Source organism: Chanos chanos, chromosome 7 (assembly GCF_902362185.1).
Source record: "Chanos chanos chromosome 7, fChaCha1.1, whole genome shotgun sequence".
Classification (NCBI taxonomy): domain Eukaryota; kingdom Metazoa; phylum Chordata; class Actinopteri; order Gonorynchiformes; family Chanidae; genus Chanos; species Chanos chanos.
The window spans coordinates 14730881-14742814 of NC_044501.1; the positions used below are offsets into that span (position 1 = coordinate 14730881).

General features: G+C 40.5%; 1 protein-coding gene across 1 annotated transcript; it reads right to left on the reverse strand.

Moving 5' to 3' along the window:
* Positions 1–5989: 5989 nt before the first annotated feature.
* Positions 5990–7821, reverse strand: smim11 (small integral membrane protein 11). The gene is made up of 2 exons (XM_030780953.1): positions 7807–7821; positions 5990–6178 (listed from the first exon to the last, which is right to left on the reverse strand). Exons 1-2 carry the CDS (start codon positions 7819–7821, stop codon positions 5990–5992), a joined length of 204 nt encoding a protein of 67 aa, XP_030636813.1.
* Positions 7822–11934: the final 4113 nt, after the last annotated feature.

An 11934-nucleotide genomic window follows, 5' to 3' on the forward strand; every position in this document is an offset into this window, starting at 1 on the left:
AGCTCACTGATTAGTATACTGTATGTATTTGAATGTACTTGAAGTAGCCGATATCTTTAACAATCTTTCTATGTATAGGACATACATATATATAGGATTTATATCTTGAATATACACATCTCCTTCATATGCAGCAGGTAAAAGAGGCAAGTACAAAACTCTGTCAGAAATAAAACTATCTTGACCAAAGAACTGTTGCCAGTATTGTTTTTATTGGTAAGTGATGCTAGTTTTAACTATCTCCAACTCCATATATCACAACCTGGTGATATATTCTGTCCTCTACTATCTCTCTAGTAGATAACACACTGAGGATATGTACCACAGTGGACAGATGTCTTTTATTTTACAAAGCTGTTGTTCTGCTGTCTCTGACAGCATTTTGTCAGGATCATTTTATCTATGGACCAGGGCTTCTCAGATCCTGGAGCAACAGAGTCCTGGACTCTCCCTAACTGCATAATGAAAAGCTGTCAGCTGTAGACTGATGTCATTGGTAAGGAAGGTTTTGGTGATGTCAAAGTGACTGTTTCTATTATACCATATGACTATCTTACATAACTATCTCTTGTCTATATAACAATATAATGGCACTGCCATTCAAATGATCATTTCAGTCATTCATATCCCAGCAGTCTCTAATGATGTAGAGCTTAGCTTTCACGTAAAGAAACACTGTGAACAGTTTCCATAGAATATTCTGGTCGAGGATTTTGCCGTGAACACCCCTCCTCGTGGCTCTGTCTTTAATCCCGTTTAATAGCTCACTGTGCTCACATGCTATAGGCATGACTTTGACGCCAGTGATTAAACTAGAACAAAGAAATATTTGCAGCCAAATCCACTTCATTAAAACACCGGGCCTACTGGTCACGTTGTTTATGAAACATTTTTGATGTGAACACATGTACTACCGCATCTCTGGACTATTTGTTCAAATAACTACATGTCTGTCGTGCGCCTTAACGAGAAGCTTTCCTTACTTTACAAGAAAGAACGTATTCATACAGTTAACATGCAAATGAGTAATTCGGCTTCACAAATAACAAAGCTATGAAAGAAAGTGAGGCTTCGTGGTTTCACGACACCCTAGATGAAAAGATACGCTTAAAAAAACGTGTGCAGGATATTAGTTCATTGTGATTCATGCCATAACGTCACCGTGGCTCCTTTTACGTGTCAAGTATGATGTACTTAGATACTATTTCTGCATATTCCATAAGGTTCATTTGACCGATAGAGACGCACTTTCCTGTGTAAAGTCATAAATGGCGTCTTACATTTTACCCCTGATATATTTAGACATGAATGTGGTCAGCAGCCCTTTACGTTTGACTTGATAAAAAGAATGTATCGTTTTCGTTAGCACATCAAACTGATGTCTGATGTAAAAGGTTCCTTCATTTGTCCCTCATTTGTTATTCTGTGACTGTAACTAAAATGTATCTTATCCTTCTGTATTGGCCTTCTCTCTCTGGATTTGATGTGAGAAAATAGGGTCGCAAGGTCGAGTGCAATTTTTTACCTAAGAATAAAGATACCTACTGCATATGAAAAATCCGTCCATCCACAGAAAAATTTGGCGGAAGACGTATCAAATAGCATTCAGTGTCTGTATTTGCATGACTACCTTCAACAGCTATCACATGTTCGCATATTAACATTTCCAAGCATAATTTGTACCCCCCCCCCCCCCCCCCCCCCCCCCCCTCCCGACATTGGAGGTTTTATTTCATACTGCCATCTAGTGGAACAGCAAACTTTGAAACAAATCCTATTTGTAATTGCAGAGGTCAGCACGCAATTCCCTCTAGCGTTTTCTTGGGGTAAATGATTTGATTATTTGTGCACAGCTATTGCACAGATGTACCTGTTCACTTACCGCTTAACCACTAGGACATTTAAAATATTACACCATTTGACTTGGGGCCTGTGAGCCCATGTTCTGAAAATGTCTGCAGACCAATTACTGGCACACCACATTAATTCACCACATAATTGTCAAGCTCTTCAGGAACTGAACAAGGTATGAAAATGCAGTGTGTATACAAAATTACAGAATACTCAGAACTGGTCTGTGGGTTTGGTGTCTAAAAATGCAGAGCAACTGGGAAGCACATGTCTGTGTAAACACCATACTGACCCACCTGAACTCCAGTGAGTTACTTCAGTGCTAGAGAGGTGAAAAAGACCTGGGTCCCCAGACTAAAATTAGGACACAACACTCACTCAAGTAGAAGTTAATAGTATTTCAAATGATCAATTATTGAGTGAAAGCCCATAGCATAAAACAAATTCTCTGACACACAAAGATGAGTTAGGTACATACATAAAATTTATTTACGAACATTAGAGAGGTAATAAACTAAACAGTATTTATTATATCAAAACACACACACACACACACACACACACACACGCACACACACACACAACTGTTGGTGATGACTAGTTGGGCCCCGACTGTGAGGTTATCCCATCTGTTAGACTTCTTCCAATTCTGGCAAATGCCACCTCAGTTCCTAACAGTTTGTCTTGAGGCTCCACAAAGCCAGCTGGCATAGTTCCTGAGAAAAAAAGAAGCAAACAAATGTCTTTGGTGGGGAGGAAAAAATTCCTTGCGAGAGAAACAAATATATCACTCAGCAAAGATGCTGACAGTTGCTTCAGAATGGGCTGGAGTGACAGCAGGCTTCTCTAGTGGCCAGCTAACATGCGGGATTTTTCACTGAGATGATATCTCGGTTAATAATGTATAAGTCATTTGTGATGCATGCAGGACTAGCATCAATGTGTATTTTCCAATTTACCATCATGCTAAAAATGGATTCTTGTGCCATGCTGTTGTGTTTTCCATGGTACCCAAGCCTGCTGCAGAAATAAACAAGACAGATAAAACTACAATAGAAAAAAAAAAAAAAACTACAACTGTCCTAACAAAATTGCAAGGATGACCTCACATTTGACGTCACATATGAAAAGCAGAGAATAGGAAAATGGAAGGGGAAAAGAGAAAATAAAAAAGATAGTGGCAGGCAAGCAGCAAAGTACCTGTAAACTTAGAGGGACAGCAAGGTGAGGAAGGCATACCTGACTAACTTTAATATTAGCTTAACTGGCAGGCCCCTTGTCTCATGCAACAGTTTGCTCGCTAGCCATCATGGCTTTTGGCCTAGATCTGCAAATATTTCAGCTAATATAAGAATTAGCCATCTAGTTAAAGGGTATAATTACAATTACTATTGTTTAACCTAACACACCCTCCTCCTGTGGAAGAAAACTGCGAATGAAGAGAGGAATAGAAGTGCCACTGAATCCCCCAGAGAAGAGACAAGGAGAGAGTTGGCCAGCAGAGGAAAGATAGAGATAGAGGTCAGCTACAATGTAGAGAAGAGCAAGGGAACACCTTCAGCCCCACATTATTAGAGTGGCTTAGAGCAGCAGCAGGTGGAAGCAGAGGAGGTGGATCTTAGTGTAACAGTCCAAGATCCAGCGTCCTCACAGGTGACTGAGTACGTCGGTGCTGGACAACTGAGGACGGCCAGACAAATGAATGAACTGTAGTAGGTATTAATTCAAATACCTCATAATCAAGAGGACACCTTTCAGTGAGACAGAGAAGGATATGCCAGAAGATACGGAAGGAAGGGCATTCTCAAGCCACTTATTATACTCTAAATCTTACAATGGCTGTGAGGGGAAAAAAAAACCCCAAAAGAAACACTGGGGGATTTACAGCTAAAGTAAAGAAGTCTTGCAGTGTGCTTAATTCTACAGATGGCAGGAAAATTGGCACAATCAAATGGAAAGATCTGTATGTACGGTTTTTCAGAGAATGAAAAGACCAATGTGCATCAGCATTTATATTGGAGGAAAAAGCCAACTGAAGTTGACTGGCAGCATCCAAAAATCATAGCCAGAAATAGAGAAGAACAAAGCCTGAATGTCACACTATTTAAGTCTGAGAAGTGTGTCCTTCAGAGGTAACACTTATTGACTTGACGAATCACATAATGGGAATTCCCATGGTTTAGCTGAGCTCTCGGTAAAAGATGATACAATTGTACATGGTCATTTATAGACAATAAGATAGAATCAGCAATAGGGAAAGAAAATGCAAGCCCATTACCTTTCACCTGACAGCCAAAATAAATTCACTGAGCTATGTGGTCAGTGCATCCTGAATTTGAATGAAAGGCAAGTGGCAGGATATTATTTGAGAACTTGTGATGCAACTCAAGGAGCAAAATTTACTCTTGTGAGACATCTCTACGGAGCCCACTATAAGTGAATGAGAAATGAATGAGCGTTCCATCAAATTCAAGGACTTTTTTTTGTTTCATAATATGTGGAAAGAAATTGCCTCAATGTTGATACATTCATTAGGAGAGCATGGAATTCACATGTTGCAGGACCTATGGCTATGATAAAATGGAAGCAAAAGTTCAGAGAGTTCAAGCCTGAATTCATTCTTAATATAAACCCACTCTCCACATCTTCTCCTTTGTGGCTCACACCTTATACCTGGATGGAGTCCATGTAGTCCAGGCCTGTCCAGAATTGGACATAGTTTGGGGATTATTAATTGCCTCTATATGATGTTCAGTGCAAGCACAGACTCATGGGAAATATTACAGGGCTTTTTAGGACACTATTTGCATCACTTGTCTGATAATAAGTGGGAAGGCACACACACAGACACAGTTCACCCAGCAGCAAAGTACTGGCCTGGATTGATTGAGGCATTAGACATCTTTATTTCAGATAGCGACGTTACCATTAAAGCCAGATCAGAGGCTCGGGGTTTAAGGACCTACTTTCAGTCCTTTATCACTGCTGCAGGCCTCACCTTTTGGGTAAAGGTGTTAACAGTGTGTCGAGGATAGAGGCCTCATCCTCCAGTCGTCAGCCATTTCCTCTGTTGTAGAAGCTTCAACTATTCAGGCCTCGGTGGAGGAAATGGCCTCCATGCATAACTCACGACATAGTTTTCTGTCAGAGGTCACAGCTGTAGCTAATACCACAGGCATTGAACTGAAATTGGAAATCAGACAGAAAGAAGGGGTGTAGTTTGGCGAAATCAAAAGATACGAAAGGTGAGGGGATCCCACAAAATTTTGAGAAATCTAACATGATATGTTGCCTGAGACAGCATCATTTCTCAACTCGATAGACGTCTTACCACAACAAGGCAGATATGCAATGAGGTTTTTTTCTTCCTAAGGAGCTTCAGAAATGTTAAAGGATGTTAAAGCATGAGTGAATTCTGTGGCAAACTGTCAGCAAAATATGATAGCAATCTGACAGAATCTCTTGAAAAAGATTCATCACGTCAAGACGACATACAGCGTAATTTTCGAAACAGATCCTGTCCCTTTGGAGCTACTGAACACCATACATGAAGTGGTGCTTCAGGGCATTTACAGAGACCTGTGCATCTTACTGCACATTTTACACTCTCTGCTAATGACTGCCAGGTTGTGAGCATTCCCTCATTAAACTGAAGCTGATTTCAAAAACAAACAAACAAAAAAAGCATTCTACCATGTGGCAGGAGAGACCACATAGTTTGGCGATATTCTCCACAGAGAGCCAACTGACATGGGAACTGGACTTTTAAGAAATAACCCACAATAATCAGTAAGAAGACAACACTATGAGGTAGGAATGTATTCATCTTTTTTTAATTGTATAAATTGTATAAAATACAGAAAAATGTTGCAAACCTCTAAACTAGAGTTTCCTCAGTTCTGTTCCCAAAGACCGAGAGCATAGCACGTTCCAGCACATTTCTGCTCTCACTCAGCACCGGATTCATCTCATCAACTGATCAACAACCCGGTGATCTGTTAACAGCTGGAATCATCTGCTAGGCAGAAGCAAAGGAAGTGCAAGCCTTTGGGTTTCTGAGAATTGAGGAAACACTACCACAAACTGTGTTGCACCAACCATAACTTACTTTACATTCTTCCACAAAACCTGAGGTCTTTCAGTCTTCCTTCTTGTTGTCAATGAGCTCCTGTGTTTGTTGAGCCAGTTTTCTTTTCATTTCCATCTGTTTCTTCAAGGCCTCCTCTGCCTTCTTACTCTGGTACATCTTGACTGCAGCAAAACCCAAACATAACAGCAGGGTCTTCGCTGCAAGGATGTAGAACAGTAAAGGCACGTTGTCCAGAGCCTGAGATACAGGGGAAAAAAAATTCAACACGAGTTTACATTTGTTCTTCTGTTCTACAAGAATTATGATCCACAAATGTGCACTGATAACAGTAATCATCTTATCAGACCAGGCTTTTAAGGATCTCTACAAAGCCTAACAATTGATTCCTGACTTCTAGCTTTTCATGATTTCAATAGAATACAGTAGCAAAAAGGTACAGCTAACAAGTAACTGCCAAAATAAAGGCCAAACGCAGAGGGTTAAAACAGAGGATAGTGCCACCACCAACCAACAGGACAGCTGCAATGCACCTCAGCTTTGATTCCATGAGTGTCTGGAACACCACTGGATAAGACCCCATTCTATCATGAGCAAGATCATTTGGTTTGTTAATGGACGTGGAAAATGCCTGATGAGGCATTCTTCCAGTATTCCACAAAGGTTCAGTTGGGAGAGATCTTGTGCTTGCTGAGAGCGGCATGATAGGTGACTATACTGTAGACCACTGCCTATGTTCTTTGCAACAATTTCATAAGCATATTCAAGTGCAGTTTGGGGATTTGCCAATGTCAGTCCACCCACAGTATAGCTTTCGACAGACCTTTCTTAAGAACTGCCTGCTCACACCTAAGACTGAATTAATTCAGATTTGCTTGTTTGTTTTGCTTTGCATCTCAAACAAATGAAGAGCATGTGTCCTTAGCTCATGCCTTTCCCAAAATTTCCATACAAACACCACATTAGCCACTGTTCCTCATGATATACCTGTAAACTGAGCAATATTTGACAGTGAAGCTCCAAACAACTGTTCCAACAACAATCCCTCTCTCAAAGTCAATGAGAATCACTTTCTATTGTCACACTAAAATACTGAATGAATGGGCCTGTCAAGCAATTTAGTTTTAACAAATGCAAGTGGTGTTTTATTGAGACATGGAAACACAAACTTTCCATGTTGAGTCCCTTACTGGTGCTTTCATTTAATCAAGCAGTTGCCTGTACAAGAAAGCCAATAAGCTTTCTAGAAAGTAGGAGAAGCACAAATTAATAAAATATTACACCACATAGAGACGACCCTGTGAGACCTTCAGTGCTGAGGCTGCGGATTTGTACAACACTGATACTACCCCCTCGCCACGCCGGAGGATCCCCCTGGAAATGTCTAGAACAGTTGTCAGAGAGGGAGCTGGGTAGTGGCCAACCAAGGCGACAGAGCAGCTGCTGGCACACTCGTCCCTGATTCATCATTGTCAGCAAACATAACAAAACCTAAGGAGAGTTTCCCACTACTTTGTCGTGTAGTTTCTTTTAAACATTCCAGTTGTTACCCGTGGCGTCTTCAGAGCAATCTGTAAGCCTACACTCCCGTGCTGAAAGAACAAGCCTTAAACAACTTGGATTTTATTTCGAATTGGTTTTGGGGTGGCTGTTGCATTGTGAGACTCTTTACAAATGATTTTACTGGTTAAGTAATAGTCAACCTTTAAGTGAAATGAGGATGCTTAAAATTTTTAAAGATCAACATTTGAAGTTCTTTTGAAAGAAAACTGATTCACTGATAGCCCTTGCCACGTTCGTTTACTTCGAAGGATTAGTACGCTTCTCATGTCAGCTGCTATAATGGTAAATAATAAAAATGTGCTTACCCGCCAGTTGATCATCTCAGCTTCGTTTTTTCACACAGCTGGTAACCAATCAGTCTAAACGTTACCGATGCGAGTCATTTAGTAGTACATCTATCTCGGAGGTGGGACCAGAGGAAACGTAACAACGCTCACCCAATGAGCAAGGACATCCAGATTATAGTCCCTTCATATCGTTTTACACTGTCCGATAAACAGCGTAATAGTATAACTGAAACAAACTAAAACTCTCATACAGTCTAAGACACTTTCAAATATGAAATGCAATGGTTTAATAATACTGCACCAAGTGTACGAAAATCCCTATACCCGGAAATTGCGTATCAAATTTCAGCCATCGTTTTAGAACAATCATTGCCTCAGTTAAATATGCCTCAGTTATAAATCTTATAAAACTTGATAGTTTGTGGCACTAAAGAAATACATCCGATGAGTCATTTAGTCATTAGGTACCTTTTAGAGTTTACTTCGTTCTTTTCTTAAAGATCAGGTGGCTTAACAATGTCATTCAGCAAATATCCATTTGTAAAATCCAGCAAAGTTATTCTATAATACAGCAGGATTTTATATTACACATCGGAATGTCTAAAAAACTTCTTTGAAGGGTGAAAAACGTGGCAGGCAAGTGACGAAACATGTGCAAGACAGATACTCTCATTCATCGTCAAGTCCTTGATTAGTTAACTCAAATTTTAATCGCTGGAACAAACTTTTGAAACCATAGACCACAGGACCAAGATGTAACACTGCATTATTTTTTTCCCCATTCTACCACAAAATGATATTCATCAGTGATAAGCTTTAAGGAGAAACCAAGATGTTCCCCAGTCATCCAACACGACTCTGGTCAAGATTGGCATGTGGGCTGAGCATTCACCTGAGACACTCGATGCAAGTCGAACAGATTCATCCAAGAATCCCCACTGCTAGTGAGAATCCAGAACCAAAGCAGTGTGAGTCATGACTCACTGTACCAACACATACCTGTAGGGTGCTTCCACACCCATGCAATGCCACCTTTGAGGAGTCATCCTGCCCTGTTGGAGCACAGCACCCGCAGTGTAATATCTAATCGGTTGATAAGTTTGCCAGCACTGTGTAAATCCATCTTTACTTCCAGCTGTAGATAGCGCTCCCCACAATGGGCAGTCACAGAATTGGGATTTTACAGGAATCTGAGGATCAAATTTGATGGTATTACACTGGCTTTTGGGGGATCTGTCTTCAGATCTTTGAGGTCTCTCATACTCAGGCTGCTGTAATTGTGTTTTTTTGTTCTACAGAACAGAGCAAAGGCCTATGACTGAGAGGTCACTGGAGTCTTTGCATCCCCCTTTTTTTTTCTGATCAAAGGATATTGTTGCAAATGGAGATGTAAGTAACCTTGAACTGACACTTCGCAAACGCTGGCCAATGCTCCGTGGTCTGACCCTGCTGAAGGATCTTTGAAGCAGTGGGTCTTACAATGGTAATGGAATTAGTAACTACCGGGACAGAGATCAAAGCAGATCCATTTGTAGTCAATGCTGTGGTACTTAAATGGACTCAGACAGAAGCAATACAAGCGTATGACAAAAACCCTTTCATTGTAGATGTCTGAGCATCTCCAACAAAAAAAAACAAAAATGCAAATTTCAGCAGCTTAATTTTACATAGTCTGGACTGATCTGCAACCATTATCCTATCAGTCTGTTTTATGTCGTTAGTCCGTTCTGTTCTGTCCTGCACCAGCCCTGATAATTTGACCTAGAGTGGTATTGTTTACATCACTGCCCTCTACTGGAGGAAGAAAGTCAGTGAAGTTTTGTAATACATTATTTGTGAACATGACCGTGGGAGCGATCTGCATGTGTAATGAATCAGCTTTCCACACTAAGTAACTAAATGACAAGTCAGATCACATCAGAAGGACATTTACCAAATTCTTAATCATTCAATACAGAGTGAGCTCATTACATATCACATTTAGTCATGCTCCAAATATCACTAAAGCACAATGTCACCACTTTTCGGAAAAATAACTTAAAAAAAAAACACACACACAAAAAAAAACACTTTTGGTGGAACAACGTAGCAGTGCTGTCATCTCTGCCTCACACATGCCCTCTACAGATTGCACTACTGCATTACACTTACTGTACTTATGTACTTACTCATAGAAAGCACATTTTGACGCACATGCGTAGAGTTGCATGTTCTAAGGAATGCGCCTTGTTGTGTAAACTTTCTAGGATCTGCCCTTTGAAGTCTGTGTTGCCCTTTGTAATTAACAGATTACATCATAACAAAGGCAATGGCATGAAGAGGTTACATCCCTGATTGTAGTGTTTTGTTTTCCCCATACGTAAATCCCTCATAACAAATATATAATTTCACAATGTCCGTGGGTTTGCTCAGCCAACCTCGGTGCCCCCCGTGTCAGAAACAGACTGTGCAATGGCATGAGGAGATAACATCCCTGAGAAGAACAATCGCACTTGAGTGGGCATTTGTGTGTGTCAACAAACATATGTGGATGGGTGCCATACATGGCATTTTTGCAATCCTCTGATATAGCAGTTATAAATGTATACGTACACAGGTTTCAGACAAATATGGGTCATTCTGGATTCCCATGGCCATGACCTTAAAATCCAACATGGGACTGGGGACCTGGTTCCTTCATCATCGTGTATATTCATCATTACATATAATACAATGTACATGTTATTGTGAAATACTGTAATCTTAACAAGCCATTGATTCATGTGTTTGTATATCATTTCACGCCACATAGCAAAATGAACTGAAGATATAATACACAGATTTAGAGTTAAACATTAGATGCAAATAAGTTCTAAGTGTAGTTACACAAGGAAATATACATTTTTACATATAATTACATGAGGAAATATACATTTTAACATATTTCTTATGAGAACAGTACTCTCTCTGTATCACTCTCTCTGATCACTGGCATGAGCAGTGGGAGTCAGTGTGGGAAGATGAGGAGGAGGAGTACAGTGTAGTGTGTCTCAGCTGGTGGAAGGAGCAGGCTTACATGGTGTTGTAAAACTTTTTTTTTTTATTGATTTATTTTTTAAGCTGCCTACAGATAGACAAACAATGGAGAAAACAAATTATTCACTGCCTAAAAGCCAAATAAAACACAGTCTGCCAGAAGTATAGCCAAGCTGCACTTCTTTGCTCCATGCATGGCATGTACACTCCAGTGCCAGAGCTGTGTCTCTCCACATGAACGAGGTGTGATGATTTGGTTTGTACTCTGCCTGTCTTGGAGGTCACTTTGTATAAAAGTGTCTGCTAAATGAATAAATGTAATGTTAATGTAAGCGACTCTCTAGACCTCGGAAGACTCTGTGTCCCGTAGCTTATTTCTAGGTCAGTCAGTAACAAATCCAAAATACAATAGCTATGCATGTGGCCATTCAAAAGCGGGTGCACCTGGTTACTGTGTTGGATTGGAAAGCCCTGCAAGAATGGTAAAAAAACAAACAAAAAAACCCCTCTGTACTACTAAAGAAATATTTCCCATTCAGTATGTTTGACACTTGTACAACATGCACCTTATTCAATGTCATTTACAAACACAAGGTCACATACATGCTGAAAAGTTAAAGTCTCACTATAAATGTGCTGACAATATTTCTTGACCAACAATGAGATTAGTGTTTTTGTTTTCCCTGTTAAGTGGCTCTTATAAGTTGTCCCTATAAGTGGCTCCACTTAAGCGCCACACTCAGGGACAGCAATCACTTGGCAGAGGTAACAACAACACAGGCACGTGGTCAATTAAAACAAAAACAGTGGCATTTGAAATAATGTTGGGAAACCCTTATGAGGCACAGTTGGCTGTCCATTAGAAGATCCATCAATTCTCCCACACTGAGCACCACCAGCTGAGGTTGTCCGGAGGCAGAGTTCTTGCAAGCAACCCAGGAGCCCTGGGTTCAATATCATGCCTGGACCCATTGAGACCTGTAACATTATCTGGTTTTACCAGGAGCCAACAACCAGTCCGAGGACTCAGCCTTGAGCACCCGAAGACCTAACCCAAAAGACAGATCACCCCTCACAAGCGTTGTTTGCTGCGCAGAGTACAAATAAAGAACCACTTCTGGGGTAAATCTA